General features: G+C 40.1%; 1 protein-coding gene across 5 annotated transcripts in view; it reads right to left on the bottom strand.

The window, feature by feature from the left end:
- Positions 1–19,643, bottom strand: part of LOC125896893 (uncharacterized) — a 130,863-nt gene that overhangs the window by 3,913 nt on the left and 107,307 nt on the right. For all 5 annotated transcript variants that reach the window (XM_049589854.1, XM_049589859.1, XM_049589866.1 and 2 more), the window contains 3 exons: positions 10,280–10,318; positions 8,760–9,041; positions 1,858–1,896 (listed from right to left, as the gene is read on the bottom strand). In XM_049589854.1, coding sequence (XP_049445811.1) covers positions 1,858–1,896; positions 8,760–9,041; positions 10,280–10,318 — 360 coding nt within the window. The remainder of the gene's footprint in view (positions 1–1,857; positions 1,897–8,759; positions 9,042–10,279; positions 10,319–19,643) is intronic.

Below are 19,643 nucleotides of genomic sequence, written 5' to 3'. Positions count from 1 at the left end.
CCAAAAAATAAGTCTTATTTCTGATTTTTGATTTCATGGATTTCTGCGTCTCTTCACTGAGCACATGTTCAGAGAGTCATGATCTGTGTAGAAGTGCAGGTTTAGTTTATTTGTTTTGCAGATTATCGTCTTTAAGATGGAAACAGGAATATGTCACAGACTACAGGATTAAATTTAGCATACAGATGCTTAACAGTGCTCGTACACTGTCTGTGGTGCTGAACACAAGGAAACAGGAAACACTGCGGCGGCTGTAAACCTTTTGGATATTCATGTTTCTCTCTTCAGGTCGGCAATGAGCAAATAAAACTCATATTTGTTTTTGTATAAACTCTGAGTTGTGTTTAAACTTTTCACCCCCTCTATGTAAAGACTGATGATCAAATGTGTGTAAGGAATACGCACTTTGCAACAGTCTCTGATTCGACGACAGACTTCACCCAGTGCATCGTGGGATAGATTCTTGCTCTCAGTGGGCTTCAGCTAATGGCTAACAGCTAATAACAATAATTCATTTTAACATGGATAAATAATCACTGAGGATAATCACAGTTGGATTTATTGGTTTTATAAACTCTCTTCAAAACACTTCAGTTCCAGGCTGGATTACAAAACTTCTTAAAAGAATACGATCGCAGCAAACGCCATTTATAGTCAGTTTCTAGACTGCAGCATTATGGAGATATCTAAAAATAGTCAAAAGAGTGGTTTAATATTGAACTCTACATCACCGACCTCGGGGGTTAATGGCTGACTGTAACAGTCAGTAGTGTTTCCACTGAGTCTTATTAAAATTTCATTTGTTTATTTTTGGAGAAACACATGTTTGGGTGCAGCACTCCTACTCCCTGCAGTGATGCTGCCACACACTTCTAGTGGGTCATTAGTGAAGATGAGAGGGATTACTTCTGTATGAGAGTAATTTTAGGAAAATCCTGCAGAATTTATCTTTGACAGAAAACATCTTAGTATTGGAGTCTGGCTTTGAAGAGAACAGAGACATGTTTCACTTTAAGTTCAGTTTTAAATACTAAATTCAGTTCAGTTTAGGACTAGAAGTTACAATCCCTTGATGAACACACTTGAGACTCTGAGTGGGAGTAATAGTGCCGTCTGAGGGTCTGAGTGGGAACCAGAGGGTTAAAGTTAGATGGACAGAAAGGTAGGAAAGAGCACAGATAGATAGAAAAGTAAGAAGGAGCACAGGGAAGACAGAGCTGAGGAGAGACGTCTGTGCAGACTGAACTCTCCCCCTCTGCATCGGGCCGTACGCTCTGCCTCCCCCCACTCCCTCATTTTGATGATGGAAGAGAGAAGAAACTAACAGGAGAGAAACTTACCCAACTTTAACTGAGGTGGAGTTTAACTAAAAATGTGTTTGTGAGGTGCTGAGCACACGACTGGATAAATGAGACCTGGATTATACTGCAGGAGTTGTGTGAGAGTTTAGATAAATGTTCTGATATAGTTTTGTTGTTGTTAAACGTGGCCCCCAATCAATCAATCAATCAATCAATCAATCAATCAATCAATCAATGAGTGCAGTTTGTGCAGCATACAACACGTTTAGACCCACATTTGGAGAAGGAGAATCTCTCCAACACAAGTGTTCATGAGCTCAGACTCAGAGTCTACAGCCAGGCAGCAGCTCTGTGAGGCTGTAACACAGGCAGGTCACACTGGTCTCACACTTTAGATAAGAGACAGACTGTACACAAGATGATGTGTGTCTTTTATCTCGTCTTATTTTCTGTATATACCCATGAAATTATGATACAAGTCAAAACTATCATTGATGTAAACATGCAGATGTTATGGTCTTTGTATGAGGGTGACGTGATGCTTGAGTTCACACACCTGAGCTGTTTGCTCCAGATCCGGGGTTACCCCTCTCCACTGATGAAAATGAAAACAGACAGCATTAGTCACTGACACATGAGAACATATTCTTGCATAACTTATATTCATTTCACGTAACTGAGATAACTAAAGTAAAAATGGACCGTTTTCTTTCTAGTGCAGTGTAAAAAAAAACAGTGATGAGATCTCAGACATAAAACTTCAATTAATTCATTTTTTAAGTAAATAAAAAATGATCGAAAAACTTTATTGTTTTGAAGTGCTGTACATTCAGTGATAAACTGACCAGAAATCAGGATCGGAATGAGAGAAAGTTTTATTGCCAAGATGGTTTTGCACAAATAAGGAATTAGTCTTTGTGTTTTGTTGCATTGTGCAGTGTGTGTTTACTGTACTGAGACAAACAGCCTGTTTACACTCAGTATTTCTGCTGCATCCAGCTGTTGGGAAGCTGCTGCATGGCTGCTAGAAATACACTCACACTGGGCTGCCTTCTGCAAATCACATTAAACAGCAGCTATGATTTGGTGAACTGTGCAGTGCAGCATTTACATTTTCTTTCAATTTCTTCAGTGAAATTTTCTGAAAAACTGAGCAAAGCAGTAAAGTGATTCTGAGGTCCCCAACCAAACACACTCCTCTCTCTGACTGCGTACTGAGATCCTCCTCATGAGGACCCTTCTCATGAGGAGGATCTCAGTACGCAGTCAGTGGCGACACCCACTGAAAATGTGTTTGACTTCCTGCCAAGGACACAGTCACACAGCTCTCACTCAGGTCACACGAGGACGGGTGAATGTAAGCCTTCACCAAGTCCACAAAGCACATCTAAACTGGGAGGGCAAACTCCCACGACTCCTCCAGTAACCCTGCAAGGGTGAGGAGCTGGTCCACTGTTCCACGGCCAGGACGCAATCTGCCTTGCTCCTCCTGGATCTGAGGTTCAACCATCCAGCAGTCTGGAATAAACATTCTAGAGGAGCTGAGCAGTGTGACCCCCGATAACTGGAGCACAAGTAGAGTTTTGATGAACAATCATCTGTAATGTGGACATAATGACTAAGTGGATGAAGGCAAATAATAGAACAGCTAGAAAAGTCTGTCAGTTCAGAAAATGACATCACTTTACTGTAATGCAGCCTTTAAAACCAGGAGAAGAAAACAGTTATGATATTAAGATATTCAAAATCTAACATATCTAATTTAAAAATGTTCAATTCATCCTTCATCCTAAAATCTATTCACAAGATTTCTCCTCAGCTTCTGTTGGTTTCATCAGAATTACTAAAATTATAACATGATGCTTTAAATGCTTTAAATTGGCAGCTACAACTTAAATGAGAGCTAAACCATGTAAAGCATGTTTTCATCATTCACTGACTCAAGGTGTGTGTATATTCATACCTTTGTTTTTAATTGTAGGTGTGTGTGTGACTGAGTGTGACAGAAAACACTCTTAAGACCTTTAAACAATATTGTTTTAAATGTTTTCAAACGTATGTTGTATCAGAACAAACTGTTATATAATTATTCACAAATAAGTGTGTTTACTGTGCAGAGTAAAAGACTTATTGTTTGTTTGGTTGTTGCTTCATTCACTGTTGTTTTTATCTGCATTTTTACTTTGAGTCAAAACCTGATGCTGCATTTTAGTTTAGTTCTGCTTTGAATCAACCAGCTCTCTGCTGCACTGAATGAAGACAGTGTTAGGAAGCTACATGTGAGTTATTTGGGAGCCTCGCTGCAGTGCACTGTGTACTAATTACAGGTTTACATTATCTATTAAAAACTTCATTTGCCTCCATGTTATCAAATTATTACCAGGAACTATCACTGTGTGTATTTAGAGTTAAAGTTTGGTCCTAGTTTTTAGTTTGAGTTCAGTTTCTAGTCAAGAAATAAAAGAATAAAATCATCAATAACTAAAATCATATCTACATCTTTGAGTGTGCGTCTGTTGTTTGTTCTGTGATTCATGTGTGAGACTGAAACACTGCAGTTTGGAGCAATGATTAATGAAGCACTCTCTCTCACTCTTATGTAATCTGATTACATCTAATACACATTACAGAGCCTCAGTATATTTTACTGTTACATTCATTTGTCACATCCTTTTTATCTTCTCACTGGTGGAACAAAAACGTCACTGATTTCAGTCACTAAATGAATGTGTGATGTTTTCATGTTGATCATCAGGATCAGGTTGTGACAGCTGTTTATTAATCTGTTACTGGGTTTGTCTCAAGTATTTACTATATTATATGTAACATCTAGTTAGTTTCAGACCAGCGATTTACTAAACCAGGCTGCAACGTTCAATCTTAAGTCACGTCTGAGCTCTTGGTCATGTGTTAAGTGGTTGCCAGGCAACATCAGCATCAGTGTCCAATCAGAAAGCTAAAAACAATACAAACATGTCAATTATTTCAGCATCAGCAGCTGCATCATAACTTACAAGAAATATGTTTTAAGCTTTAAACAAACACATAAACACTTTGTCAAAGTACAGAATGTTATACTGTGTCTCTAGCAAGAAATGATTATTCTGTAAAATGTGATTTAACTGCACTTAAAGTGATTCACATCCACTTGTTTAACATGTGATGTATATTGAGTGAGAGTTAAACTGTGTGCTGATGTTTGTTGATTCATGTTTTCATCATCACAGTTTGACAAGTGGAGCTTGAACACTAGAAGTCATTTGACACCAGTGTCATGTCAGATCATTCTCTATTAGCTCTTCTACTCACTCTGAGCAGCTCACATATTGTGTTTTCTGTAGACAACAATCAGCTCCTCCACAGTTACATGGACTAGTTAGTATGTGCTCATATTTCTAACAACAACAATCAGAAAGCTTTTCATTGCCAAAGTATTATGGGAATTAGAGCAGACAACAGTACAGGCCTTGTTTAGTTCATGTTGTGCTCTCAACTGTAAAGTAGAAACAGACTGTAGAGAAAAGGAGGTGAGAATCAGAGCTGACCTTCAGTCTGTGCATGACACTGAAGAAGGCAAGGAAATTACATTTGGCTTCTTTTATGGTGTCATATGGAATAGTTTGTGTTTTGATACTATGAGTGTGATGCTGCACAACACTTGTCAATGTTCATCATGTGTGTCCTCAAATCTTTCCTCTGAAACATGTTTACAGACAGTAAATGTAACACTGTGAATGTGACTGCACATCATGTACAGCACATATAGTATTAGTGTAGAATCACAGCTGGAGATCATCGTCACAATGATTCATGATGTTCATGCTCCTAAAAGGTGAATTCACACTCAACACAAAGTTCACTTTTGTCTCCATTTCATCTGTGAATCTGACTGTTGGACTGTTTTTACACTTTGTGTTTATTCAGCACTAAAATACTGACCACACAGACGTTAGCTACAGCTGGCTGACAACGTTCACACTGACTGTGTGTTTGTAACAGTTCATACTGAAGTAGAAATCTATGACAAACATAAGTTTGTCTCAAGACACACCTGTATTTATATCTGTGCACAACAGCTGTTGTAATGTGTGTCATCACTCTTATCACAACCAGACAGGCTGACGTGGGCGAGACGTCCTTAAACCTACATTAACTGATGTTTTTGGCCACTTGGGGGCAGCAGAGACAAGCTGACAACACAACATTGAAACATCATCATCTTCTAAGTTGGTCAACTTGTTAGTAAACAGTTGTTTATTTGTACATCCAGCAGTTACGGAGCAACGTTATCATTCATTAGGAGTCATGTTTTTATCCACCTGATGAATGTGAGGGAAACATTTACTCTTCTTTTAGCTCTGTTTCTGACTGATGATGATGATGATGGTGATGATGATGGTGATGTAAATATGTGTCTCTTCAGCTGCTCAATGCTCCACCATGTTCACCAGCTAGTCGCCAACGTTTCCCGTTGACTGTGTTGTGCTGGGCAGGTCCTGTAGTGTACAGTGGGTTTATCAGAGCGTTACTGATGAAAGCAGCTGCCGACTGCTGGAAACAACACTGACAGGAGCCCTGAGAGTGAACCAAAACAGTGAGCTCAGAGACACTCTGACGCTCTGGAGAGCTGAGGTCAACTGCAGAGTCAGGTGATGATCCTCTGTGGGGTCGTCACTGGGAGCGACTACTGTCCCAAACAAACAGCCTTGTGATCCATCCTTTATGTTACTGCAATGTTCAATTATAATAATAATGTGAATTTTGCCTCAGAGACGAGTTTTCCTCATATTTTTAGTCATTTTCTTTAATTGTTAACAATCATACACACACACAGACCTGTCTTTATTTTAACTCAGTGTTTTCTTTTCCCTGGTGTTTGGCCATTGTTCTATTAGCTCTAACAAAGAGTGAAGACTCTGTGAATATAACTCGTGTTCAGGTCTTCACCGTGCCCTGATCCTGTCAGGTTGTTTTAAGTTCATATCTTAAATAATCTAAACTTAAAATAAAGAAACGTGGCGATATCTTTGGTCGTGGCTCTAAAACGATGGTCCTATGTCACACAGTGAGAGAGGTTCAAGGATGGCTGATGTCACAGTCTTGTGATCAAAGACAGCCTGGGATAAAATTCTAACAGTGTCAGAAATTCAGGATGACCATCTCACTGTGTGACTGCTGTTACCACCTACGTCTACTAACCAACCAATAGAAATGCAGCATGAAATGACGCACTGATCAGCGCTAACCCCAAACAGACAGACAGCAGCTCGCCATGGAGGCAAAACACACTAAAAGAAATGTGTGTGATTCCAGCAAAGAGGAAAACCTTGTGGAGTTGTGGCAGCAGAAGCCTTGCCTGTATGATGTGTCCTCCAGCTCTGACCATGATCGCGTACAGAAGGTGAGACACCTAGCAGCTAGCAAACACACACACACACACACACACACTGCAGTATATAGTGCCCACTAAACTTTATGTTATTTGATAATGTGAGCCTCTATGTTGAGCTTCACAGGTGGAGAAGTAATAACCTGTGCAGCATCACTCAGTATGTGAAGCTGTTGCATCGTACGTCGTAGCCTGTGATTCAGTCGGCGCTGTCATCGTACAGTCTGCAGACATCAAACCTGATGTCGTACCCAAGTTTATCAGATCCATGTCGCACAGTGTAGCTGCACTAAACTTATAAGATGCTAAAATCTCACAGTCTGTGGGAGGCTTTACACCTCTTCAAATCAAGAAGGTGTCACGACCCCCTGTGAAGCTTTGGTGACCCCTAATGGGGGTCGGGACTCTCTGGATGGGAACCAGTGATGTAGAGGTTGAAGCTAACTAAGCTATGTAACACCTGGTTTTAGTCTTTGTTCAGTTAAATGATGATCTCACCTGGTGATTGGATCAAACAGTTGTAAATATCAAAGTATGTCACTGCTGGTCGTTCAGTGGGATCATTTCTCCAAGATAAGGAAGGTGAGGAGAAGACGACACTGAGACAGAGCGACAGGATTCAGTGTGTCAGTGTAACTTTTCCTCTCTGGTGGACACAAGGTGATAAAATAATCCTCTGACATGCTGATATCTGGTGTTTTTAGAGAGCTACAGACATTCTGTCAGTGTTTCAGTCCTCAGTTTCATATTGTGGCGCTGATAGTTTCCCCTCAGGTGGGCGTGGCTTTCAGAGTATGACACGTTGAGCTCTGTCTCTATAGACGTGTTTATTAATGTTTTATCAGTGAGATTATAGTTAGTGATGGTGTTGTACTGGAGGTGTTCCTAATATTCTGACCCTCTCATGTTTGTAAACAGGGAGAACAAACATCAGAACCAACTGATGAACTCTCAGTTTAATGTCGTCCAGTACAACACCACCTTTAACTATCACCTCAATAATAAGTTTAAGTTTATTTACTTTATTAATCCCCCTGAGGGGAAATTCAATGTTTTCACTCTTGCTTGACAGTTACACACAGGTCTGAAAGACACACACGTGCACAATCAGGACCTATACATGCATTAAGTGGAGAGATGTCAGAGTGAGGGGGCTGCTCTTGGTGAGGCGAGCGGTTGGGGGGTTCGGTGCCTTACTCAAGGGCACCTTGGCAGTGCTCAGGAGGTGAACTGGCACTTCTCCAGCCACCAGTCCACGCTCCATATTTTGGTCCGGACGGGGACTCGAACAGGCGACTCTCCGGTTCCCAACCCAAGTCCCTATGGACTGAGCTACCGCCGCCATAAACAGAGTTTCATTTATAACAACGTCAACAACATCTGAACATTATAAACTCTGTAAAGGTAGAACTGATGTCACAGCTGCTGTATTGAATCAAACAGGTGTACCTAATAAAGTGGCCACTGAGTGTATCTGATCAACAGTCTCATGCTGCCAGAATGAAAAACTCATCATCACATTTGTTGTAATTCTTCTTTTGTAGCCGACAGCAGCCGATGAAAGATTTAACTGGAGTGTGTTTTATTTTCTCAGAAAGGAAGGAGAGCGTTATCTTTTATTTTAATATAAAACTACACGTTTGTTCAGGTTTGATCGTCTGAATTTATCCCTCACTTTAAAATACAGAAATATTTATCTGAGCAACACAGAGATGAAATCTGGATCAAATATTTTAAACAAATCAGCCTCAAATGAGACAAGAGGTGAACGATTCAGATTCATGTGACTTTATATATTTCTACTTCACTAGATTTCAGAGGAGAATATTGCACTTTTTACTGCACTACATTTATCAGACAGATACAGTTACTGGTTACTTTGATCTAACAAGCAAAACGTGATCAACTTATAAAATATAAAACTTTTTATAAAACGTTTGCTACTTTAAGTTCATTTTGCTGATACTTTTAATTAAGTATTATCACATCAAAACCGATGTTCACTATCAGCACACATTAACACATAAACAATTAAAAATATCTGAATATAAAATAAGGAAGAATCTTACCACTGATGTAAACATGAATCGTTGCTTCAGTCTGATGGTTGATGTCCCCCTGTGTGACCACACAGCGATAGTGGTCGGTCTTGGTCACAGTCGTTTGGAGGATGATGTCATAGCTGCCTCCTCCTCTGTCTGTGACCTGTGGTTCTTCAGCAGGAAGTTTGTTTCCAGAACTGTCCTTCCACTCTACTTTAGGTTTTGGAGAAGCATCTTGGACTTCACACTGCAGCCGTGACCAGTCTTTTGTTTGCTCAAGTGCTGTGATGAATGGCTTCTTAGCTGCACCTGTAAACAACAGAATATAAAAAGGACAATTACATCATTTTATAATCGACAAAACAAAACCAAAACTGAAAGACACAGAAAAGCACAGAATAGAGCTCAATCGCACCACTTATCATTATCTGGCAGGGTCTCATATTTTAAACACTTTTAACTATGAACAAAGGTTTGGTACCTATTTACAACCACAAAAAATAGTTCTGACTCATATCATGACAGACCCACTTATACAGTGAAGACATTGCACAACTTTCTAATTTTTATGCCACATTTGTTGTGCTAAATAAAATACCTTAAAATTAAATCACATTAAATTTGTTGTCTGACACATTTCACAGTTTCTACAATATGAAAGACAAGTTATAAAATACAGAACAAAGGGTATTTAAAAGCATGTGCACCTGTTGTGTTATCGGAACTTTGCTGTGTCAGTGATTGATACATAAACTAAGTGTCCACTTTATTAGGTACACCTGTACAGTCTAATACAATCCAATCAAACTGCAGCCCCCAAAATGATAATACAGTTGAATCAACTTCTCTCTCAAACAGTTTCAACACAAACTGAACAAAGACATTGGTAAGAAGTGTATTTGGATTGTAATTTGGTGGTCCTGACACACAGAACTTATACCAGTGCCAACAACACAATGATGAATACACCAGATCAATCCAATTAACTCTCAGTAACAGGTGTCGCCCAGATAAAATATACCTTTAGTCACTGTACCTTATTAAATGCTAACAATTTAAACAAAAAAAATATTGCAAAAAGTGAGTGGTGGCCCTGCCTCTCCTCAAAAACACATAGTAAAATGTGTATCTGTAAATGTGGTGTGTGTCTGTTCCATCATCTGTTCCCACAACAAGTCAGTGAACGTCTCACCAAAGTGTGTAAGCACCTTGTTTCCACATGGCCCCTGCTTTGAGTTTTTTCTTTAGGGGACAGAGCCATTAGGAAGAAATGTTATTAGCACAGGAGCCATTCTCTAGTCTACAGGATCAAATCTTAAATTACTAGACACCAAAAAGATGTCAGTGTATAATAAATGTCTCAATTTTAACTGACGTGTAATCAGTTTAACACATTGAAACCATGATCTCAGTCAGATCAACACAGAGGAGTCACTTTCAGTGATTCTCAGGCCTGTGGAGCAAATTACAGCCCTTTCATTGAAATGAATTCAAATCACAAACATGAGGATGTAAAGATCATTGACGTCATTAAAATCAGGACTCACCTCTGATGTTTTCATCTGATCTGTCTTTTAAGACACCACCTGAAAGGCAAAACAAAACACGTTAGAGTTCTTGTGTGACATCATCAACTTTTCAGACAGGTGAAATAAATTCTGTTTCTGTGTTTATTGTACTGTTTTTTCCACCTAGTTCTGATTCACATTCACAGACCTGACTGGTTTGTGTCCTGGACAGTTTAAGGTTGTTTGTTTGACACAAACTTACGAGTGTGCACACTCAGATTTTATCTCCTATAGACTGCTGACATTTCAGAAAATGAGAGGACATCTTTTTTGTAAGAATGTGACAGCATGAAACAGTTTACTGCACAATCACAACTGTTCATTTAAGTGCTTTAGGTACATTTTGCTAACAACACTTACTTTGACTGCAGGACATTAGTTTTTAGTGGGGCATTTATAATGTGGTATTAGCACTTTTAGTTCTTCTTTCATCATTGGTTTTTTGACCTTATGTTCATAGCTTTTTGTCCCGAATTCATGTCATAACAATGAATCAGTGATGCTGACAGAGCAGCTGGATTAAAGAATCCTCAGTGTAAACACCCTTTATGAACTCTTCTACAACTGAAAATGGGCTCAATCACAACATTTCAGAGTTTTGTCACTGACTGTAGTTTGTTGTGAATGAGAGTCTGAACTGTTCATTAATGACAGTGCTGTCTTTAAACACGGAGCAAGAGGTGCACTTCCTGTAAATTGTTGTGTGTGTGGAAGAGCAACGTAAAAATATAGCCACAGTAGCAACTCTGGGGTTCAAGCCAGCATGGATCTTTAACAGCTGAAAGCTGGGTAGGATCAAGACCTTTGACAGTTCAGGACGCCTGAATTAAAGATCACCAACAGGTTTTATGACAATCAGACAGATGCTCATTCATTTACGGTTAAATCTCCACCGGGCCACGCTCTTCTTTGGAAACACTGTTGCTTCCTATTGGTCGGCTGCAGAAACATTTTGGGGACATTCTTTAATGACTTAATTGAACAAGTCCACCACGTTTGTTGATGTTTGAAAAAACTCTCAATGATTTTTGGCCAAATTTTGAGAAAGACCATTGCACTTGTTTGGAACTTCTGGCTGTCTATCTATTTACTGATTTCAAAATAATTTCACACACATGGTTCATAATTATTATTCAACATACAAGTTTTGTGATGATTGGACAATCAATTTGATTTATAATCTGATTTGTGTTATCCCAAGCCCATTTTTTTTTAATTTGTGGTGCCCCCTAGTGGTCAACATAAATGAAACTTTCAGGAACCTCTGAGACATTGCTTGTAAGGTTTGTGGTGATTGGTCCAAATGTTGTGGAATCATTTGCTGAGCCACGCCCCCTTTAAAGTTCACTAGTCATTGGCCACGTTTCCCAGATCCAGTTAAAAAGATTTTAGTGCTAAGAGCTTCTTAAGAACGCTCTTAAGCCTCCTGTGAAAGAAAAATGGGTCTCCCAGATTCGCACTTAGCTTAAGAAGATCTTTCACTAAGATCGAGCTGAGCTGACCCACTCTTAACAGTCTTCTTATCGACCAAATGCTCACAGATCCAGCTGCATCAGGCAAATTAATATTACACTAAGCATGGAGATATTAAAACAGTATATTTTGATCTATTTTATACTTCAGATTTATATTGTTTAGCATTAATTGGTGACAGAAAAGAACAGATTTCATTCTGCAGGGAAACGCGTGTCCTTACTGTGCATATGACAATAAACACTTTGAATCTTGAATCTATGTTTTATGAAGACCCTGTGTGCGCTCAGAGCTGTGGCACAAGTTACGCACAGAAATCTGGTGGAAGAAAAATAATAAGACAAAAAATAAGTATGAGGAATAACAACTGTGTCAGTTAAAGCATTGGTGATGAAATTCTGAAAATAATCTCACATCATTCTACTGATTTCAGGAATACTGTCAAATATTTTGGTGACATTTGGTTAAAATAATATGAAATAGAAAATGTTGTGCACACAGTACAAATTACAACAAGATAATAAATATCACTGTGAGCTAACTGTTCAACCAATCTGAACACCATTTGAAACATGTGACATCTAGTAACCAAGGAATGTTTGTGGCAACGGTGGTTGCATTTAGATGAAGACATTTGGATGTGCTAAAAAACTTTCATCTCTGCAGGACACACTGGTGATTTTTTTATTTTTCTAATGAAAATATGGACTGAAATGTCTTGAAATTTAGATTTAACGTAATAAGCCACGCCCCTTTAAGCAATCATTTTCTAATTTTGTGCATCGACTGAACATGACCCTAGATGATGCAAACCAAGTTTCGTACAAATATCTCTGGCTGATTATGAGATATCAACTTTTTGCATGTAGGGGGGGGGGGGCAAAAATTAAGGTTGATAAAAAAATTGTCATGATAATCATTATAGCATTACAATTTAATGCCAAATTAAGAAAATAAAATAGTTATGGATAGACGCATCATTGTATTTCATATGTACCTCAATTCAGGCAAAACTAGATGTTTTTACTTAATATAAAAGATACACCCCTACATGGTGCCCAATTTTCCGCCTCGTAGGGTAGACATATTGGTGGAACCCTTTTAGTTTAAACAGACCGAGGCGTCCTTCCGCCACGGGAGGGGCTGTTGAAGACTTGTGGGAGGAGCTGTTGATGACGTTGCACGTGCGAGCCACTGGCGGTGGATAAACAGGAAACAGCTGATAGCAGGAATTAGCGAGCAGCTAGTAGCAAGAGGGAAACACAAACCTGACAGACACTGTAAAGATGAGCAACTGGGGAGACAAGGAATTGCGCGCCCTCCTTGTCCTCGCAAACGAAGAGGCCATTAACCGTCAGATGACGGGGACGGTGAAGAACGGGCCGACTTACGAGAGAATCGCCGAAGGACTGACCAGCCGCGGCTTCCCTCCCACGTCACTGTTTACGTCACATGCTGAGCTACACGTTTTGTTACTTGCTCACGCCCCCCATTGCCCCGAAAAAGGCACATTCTCTAAACAAAAGAAGGTAGGCGGCATTTTGCTGCACTCCCCGATTTTGTTTTTATACTGCCAATGCTGAAAAAAGACTGATTGGGCTTTCCTGCAAATTTGCACAACTCCTGTTTACAAAAATCAAAAAAGGCTCCCGCACACTGTCTCACTCTCTTATTTTTATTTAAGCAACATTTCGGTCGGTGTGACCTTCATCAGGCATTTCAGGCAGCATCACAACGTACGTACAGTATGTATATACAGTACAGGCCAAAAGTTTGGACACACCTTCTCATTCAATGCGTTTCCTTTATTTTCATGACTATTTACATTGTAGATTCTCACTGAAGGCATCAAAACTATGAATGAACACATGTGGAGTTATGTAGTTATGAAGGAGTTCCCAGAGGTGTTTAGCACTTGTTGGCCCCTTTGCCTTCACTCTGCGGTCCAGCTCACCCCAAACCATCTCGATTGGGTTCAGGTCCGGTGACTGTGGAGGCCAGGTCATCTGCCGCAGCACTCCATCACTCTCCTTCTTGGTCAAATAGCCCTTACACAGCCTGGAGGTGTGTTTGGGGTCATTGTCCTGTTGAAAAATAAATGATCGTCCAACTAAACGCAAACCGGATGGGATGGCATGTCGCTGCAGGATGCTGTGGTAGCCATGCTGGTTCAGTGTGCCTTCGATTTTGAATAAATCCCCAACAGTGTCACCAGCAAAACACCCCCACACCATCACACCTCCTCCTCCATGCTTCACAGTGGGAACCAGGCATGTGGAATCCATCCGTTCACCTTTTCTGCGCCTCACAAAGACACGGCGGTTGGAACCAAAGATCTCAAATTTGGACTCATCAGACCAAAGCACAGATTTCCACTGGTCTAATGTCCATTCCTTGTGTTTCTTGGCCCAAACAAATCTCTTCTGCTTGTTGCCTCTCCTTAGCAGTGGTTTCCTAGCAGCTATTTGACCATGAAGGCCTGATTGGCGCAGTCTCCTCTTAACAGTTGTTCTAGAGATGGGTCTGCTGCTAGAACTCTGTGTGGCATTCATCTGGTCTCTGATCTGAGCTGCTGTTAACTTGCGATTTCTGAGGCTGGTGACTCGGATGAACTTATCCTCAGAAGCAGAGGTGACTCTTGGTCTTCCTTTCCTGGTCGGTCCTCATGTGTGCCAGTTTCATTTGTAGCGCTTGATGGTTTTGCGACTCCACTTGGGGACACATTTAAAGTTTTTGCAATTTTCCGGACTGACTGACCTTCATTTCTTAAAGTAATGATGGCCACTCGTTTTTCTTTAGTTAGCTGATTGGTTCTTGCCATAATATGAATTTTAACAGTTGTCCAATAGGGCTGTCGGCTGTGTATTAACCTGACTTCTGCACAACACAACTGATGGTCCCAACCCCATTGATAAAGCAAGAAATTCCACTAATTAACCCTGATAAGGCACACCTGTGAAGTGGAAACCATTTCAGGTGACTACCTCTTGAAGCTCATGGAGAGAATGCCAAGAGTGTGCAAAGCAGTAATCAGAGCAAAGGGTGGCTATTTTGAAGAAACTAGAATATAAAACATGTTTTCAGTTATTTCACCTTTTTTTGTTAAGTACATAACTCCACATGTGTTCATTCATAGTTCTGATGCCTTCAGTGAGAATCTACAATGTAAATAGTCATGAAAATAAAGAAAACGCATTGAATGAGAAGGTGTGTCCAAACTTTTGGCCTGTACTGTATATATATATATATATATATACAGTGGTGGAAAAAAGTTTTCGGACACCCCATGCATTTGTGAAATATTGCATTAAGAATCACTCTTAGGTCTTCAAGTGCAATTTCTTTTAGTACAGTCACAGCCAAAATACTAAATAAATCCTAAAAAAGCCATTAAAAACTTAAAATTGATTGGTTCCATAAAAATACATAAGAAATTTTGAGTATTGGGTCATTTTGGTACCAGTGATGAAGGTCGTTTTTATTAAAAGACACAATTTTTGTTGCCAAGCTTCGTGTCTACATAAAGCCAGCACATTTGAAAGTTCTTCAGATGCAAAAATGGCTAAAACAAGGAACCTAACGCAGGAAACACGCCTGAAGATAAAGATTCTCAGCCAGGAAGGGTACAGCTGCCGCCAGATAGCCAGGAAGTGCAGATGCAGTCCTTCAGCAGTTGGATACACTCTGCAGAAATACAGACAAACCAACAGCTTGGAAGACAAACCAAGATCTGGGCGTCTAAGGGTTTCTTCAGCAAGAAATGACCGCATCCTGATCCGCATGTGCAGGCAAAACCGCCGAATGACATCACAGGAGCTTCAGCAGCAGTGGTCAAACCGAACTGGTGTCAGTGTTCCACCCGCACTGTCGTGGCGACTTTTAGATCATGGCTTAAGGTCCTACAAGGCTATCAAGAAGCCCCTGATCAATGAGAGACAGAGGTTAGCCCGGCGTCGTTGGGCCCAGGCACACAAGAACTGGACAGCCAGGAACTGGAAGAAGATTTTGTGGTCAGATGAGTCCAGTTTCCAGCTTTATCTTCCTCCTACTAATGTGAGGGTACGCAGAAGGCCAGGCGAAGCATTATCTCCAGCATGTACAGCACCTACTGTCAAGCATGGTGGAGGCAGTATCATGGTTTGGGGATGCATGAGTGCTGCTGGTGTTGGTCATCTCACTGTCTGTGATGGCACATTGAACTCTACCAAGTATTGCACCATTCTCCAAACCCACATGCTCCCTTCTGCGCGTGCACTGTTCCGTCGAGGTAAAAACTGGATGTTTCAACAAGATAATGCCCCTTGCCACACATCCAAGGCCAGTAGAACTTGGCTGCAGGAGCACAGTATCCAGGTCTTAGAGTGGCCAGCTCAATCCCCGGACATGAGCCCCATTGAAAATCTGTGGTGGATTATCAAAAGGTCTGTTTCAAAGCATAAACCAAAGAATTTAGAAGAATTAAAAGCAGTGATTCAAGAAGAATGGGACAAGATTACCCCTCAACAGTGTGAAAGGCTCGTGGGGAACATGCCAGCCGGGATTAGAGCTCTACTACGTGCCAGTGGCAGGACTACTAAATATTAATTTGATGATGTGATGGTTTATTTATTTTTTGTTCAGTTTTGAACACATTCTCTGTTATTTGTTGACTTTGATACCGACAATGTTGAGAACTGACATATTGAAACTGTCAAGAATTTAGTTTCGTTAGTTTTTCTTGTAAACAATAAACAAAACGATATAATTTGTATTTGTTTGTATCTGTCTAATGCAGCCACACCTTATGAAACACAAAAAAGATTTTTCTTCTATATCTATCTATCTATCTATCTATCTATCTATCTATACATATATATGGCCTCTTGGACCATTTATATCAGAACTGATTACTGCTTTAACATTAAAATATATCATATTAAAATAGCTTATATATTATTATTATTATTATTATTATTATTACTGTCCCCTTACTGTACAAACTGTAAATAAATATTTATTCCTGACTATGTGACGTCGCCATTAATGTGTTTCTAGTTAAAATATTGATTTTTAATTTTTTTTATTTTTTTGGTAGATTTGCTTATGGGGTGATTTTGAAGGAGTAATTAAGTTAATCTTCTCATAAGTGGATGTAATATGTAGAGATGCCATCTAGGCCGTTTTTCTTCGTTTTGTTTTTTTTAAAGTCTATATTTTGCTTTACAAAAACGTGAAAAAGCAGCCGCGACCAAGCTATCACGAGGTGAGTAGCATTGTAAGCATAGTTAATAGCGATATACTTCAGTTTGTCTGTGTGTTTTTGTATGCAAGTGGGTCTGCTGCGGTCTGCTGACAGTCCAAAATGGCGGCGGTAGGATGAAACCATGGGCGAGTCTGGTGCTATGGGGCGTTCTATTGAGCTTCACCTCTTGGTATCTATGCTCTTTGACCATATCTCATGCTAAGCAAAGTGTGATTGGCTGGAAACATGTCACATGGGAACAGATGCCTTCAGGGCACACAAAAAAAACTCTGGCATACTGATTACAACCACACGTTCATGAAATGGTCAAATTATCGTACATTTGGCATTGTTTGGGATTATTGATCGTACATCGTACAGAGGGCCAAATTATCGTACAAATACGATAATTATCGTACACCTGGCAATGCAGAGTTCTGTCACCATGACACGCTGTTGAACAGAGCTCTGTATGAGTCCTGTCCACAGCCTGTGTGCCTGGAGACTGTTTAAAGATCAAACCTCTTTATCTTATTATTTAACCTTAATATCAACATCTGTCTGCGTCATTAAAATATGCAGGACAAGCAAAGAGGGTCCACAGTCTCCATGTGAGTGCAGAGAAGAGGGGGGCATTTAATCTCAAAATGTTTTGCTCCGGTTTCTGGGTTAAAGCACATTTCCTTGAATGGATAGTTTTGTTGTTGTTGTTGTTGTTGTTGTTGTTGTTTTTCCCTTGAATGGGTAGGTGTTTCTCAAGGATGGATCCTCAAACAGCCGAATTTGAAGGACCCACGTCATCGACCCCCGCCGAGGGACTGTTCCAATGTCAAGGATCCTTACTGCATGAGGGACTGAGTCACTGAGTCCTTGGCTGCGGTCGAAAAGTCCCTCCTATCGTCTTTTCCTAACCACTTTTCCTTGACCTCGATGGAAGACGTCCTGAGGTCAAGGGAAGATGTGAAGGAGAATTCATAAGGACTTAGGAAAAGACAACGGCAGTGCTGAGAGAATCGGACTACACTTACACTGGGCTACGTAATGATGCGATGGCGGATGTTATTGACGTGGGTCTGCTGTGGTGAAACTACAATTTTCTGAAGATGGACTACAAAAAGCGCCTCTTAGATAATGCGCCCTGTACGTTCTCGTGTTGTTTCATGCAGCATATATAAATGTGGACAACACGGTGAAAGACATTATTTAATTACTAAGATTGGAATTGAATTTAAAAAAAAGGAATATAGACTACCAGCCACAAACTGAAACGAAATTGTATCCCAAGCAGTAAAATGAATTAATGATATTACTAAAGGCTGGCAATACAACAACGCTCAAATGAATAAATGACTGATGCAAACTGAGCATATGTTACGGTGTGTGTCCCCTCCGTCCACAGCTGTGTTCAACTTGTTTGTTTCATAACAGGATAAACATTTATTAAATGCATTAAATCCACGTGCTTTTTCCATTTTCTTCTTCAAATGGGCAATTGCAATAGAAATTAGGCCACAACCAGTAACCAACTTGTGTTTGGCCTTTGTTGTTAAATCAATATTATGTGCCCCTACTGCATAGATAGACAGATAATAAATAATAATATTAATAATAAAAGTGAAAAATAATAATAAGAGATGCTGCTGTGCCTCGTGCGTAAATGCGCACAGCGTCTCTCTTGGGGAAACGCGCTTATAGTTTCTGCTGCGGGGTGGGGTGTTCGCTGCAAGTATTTAATAAGCTCAAACAGATATCTTTTAACGTTACAGTCTTTTGTATAGTGCCCAGTTCTCTCTCTTTGTTATGATCCTAGCTCTACAGGGAAACACTGTACAGGGGAATAAAAAGTGGGAAGCTGCGCATTTACGCACGAGGCACAGCACCGTACTTCACTGATTATCTATCTACTATTTTCAATTCAATTTTATTTTTAAAGTGCCAAATCACAACAAAAGTCATCTCAGGGCACTTTACACATAGAGCAGGTCTAGATAATACTCTTGAATCTATCTATCCATCCATCCATCCATCCATCCATCCACATAGCCAATGCCAATGTTTTGAGATGCAGCAGGGGCAGATAATATAGATATAACAATAAAGGCGAGGTAGGTTTACTGGTTTTGGTTTAATTTCTATTTCAATTAGCCATTTGAAGACGAAAACGGGAAGAGCACGCGGATTTCCGTTTTTTCTCATTCACACGAAAATCAGAAAATTAAAATAGGCTAATGCATTGTATATTTGTTTATCCTGTTATAAAACAAGTTAAACACAGCTGTGGACGGAGGGTACACCTGTAACGTGTGTAATCTGGACCCAAAAGCAGTTCACTGGAAATCGGCAACAGTTGATAAATGACCTTTAATATCACGGCAGAAGAACAGGAACTTGAGCAGATGAATAAACTCAGACAGTTCAATCTTCAGGCTAATAGCCCACACTAGCCTCGCGTCACCCACACACAGTCTCTGGGTCTCAGGCTTGAGGAAGGGATTAAGCCGAACCCGGCCACGGGGCCAAGGGGGGGACGTGAGCCCTCGGACCAAGGTACCTTTTAACCGTTTGTTTTCCGGGAATAACTGACACAATCGGAAACCAGAAACAAGTCAGTTTTTCGTTTTTGGCAAAAAAAATGAAAAAACGAAATTC

This window comes from Epinephelus fuscoguttatus, linkage group LG1 (genome assembly GCF_011397635.1).
Source record: "Epinephelus fuscoguttatus linkage group LG1, E.fuscoguttatus.final_Chr_v1".
Lineage (NCBI taxonomy): Eukaryota > Metazoa > Chordata > Actinopteri > Perciformes > Serranidae > Epinephelus > Epinephelus fuscoguttatus.
The sequence above is the reverse complement of the archived record's forward strand: the minus strand, read 5'-3'. Positions and strand labels throughout refer to the sequence as shown.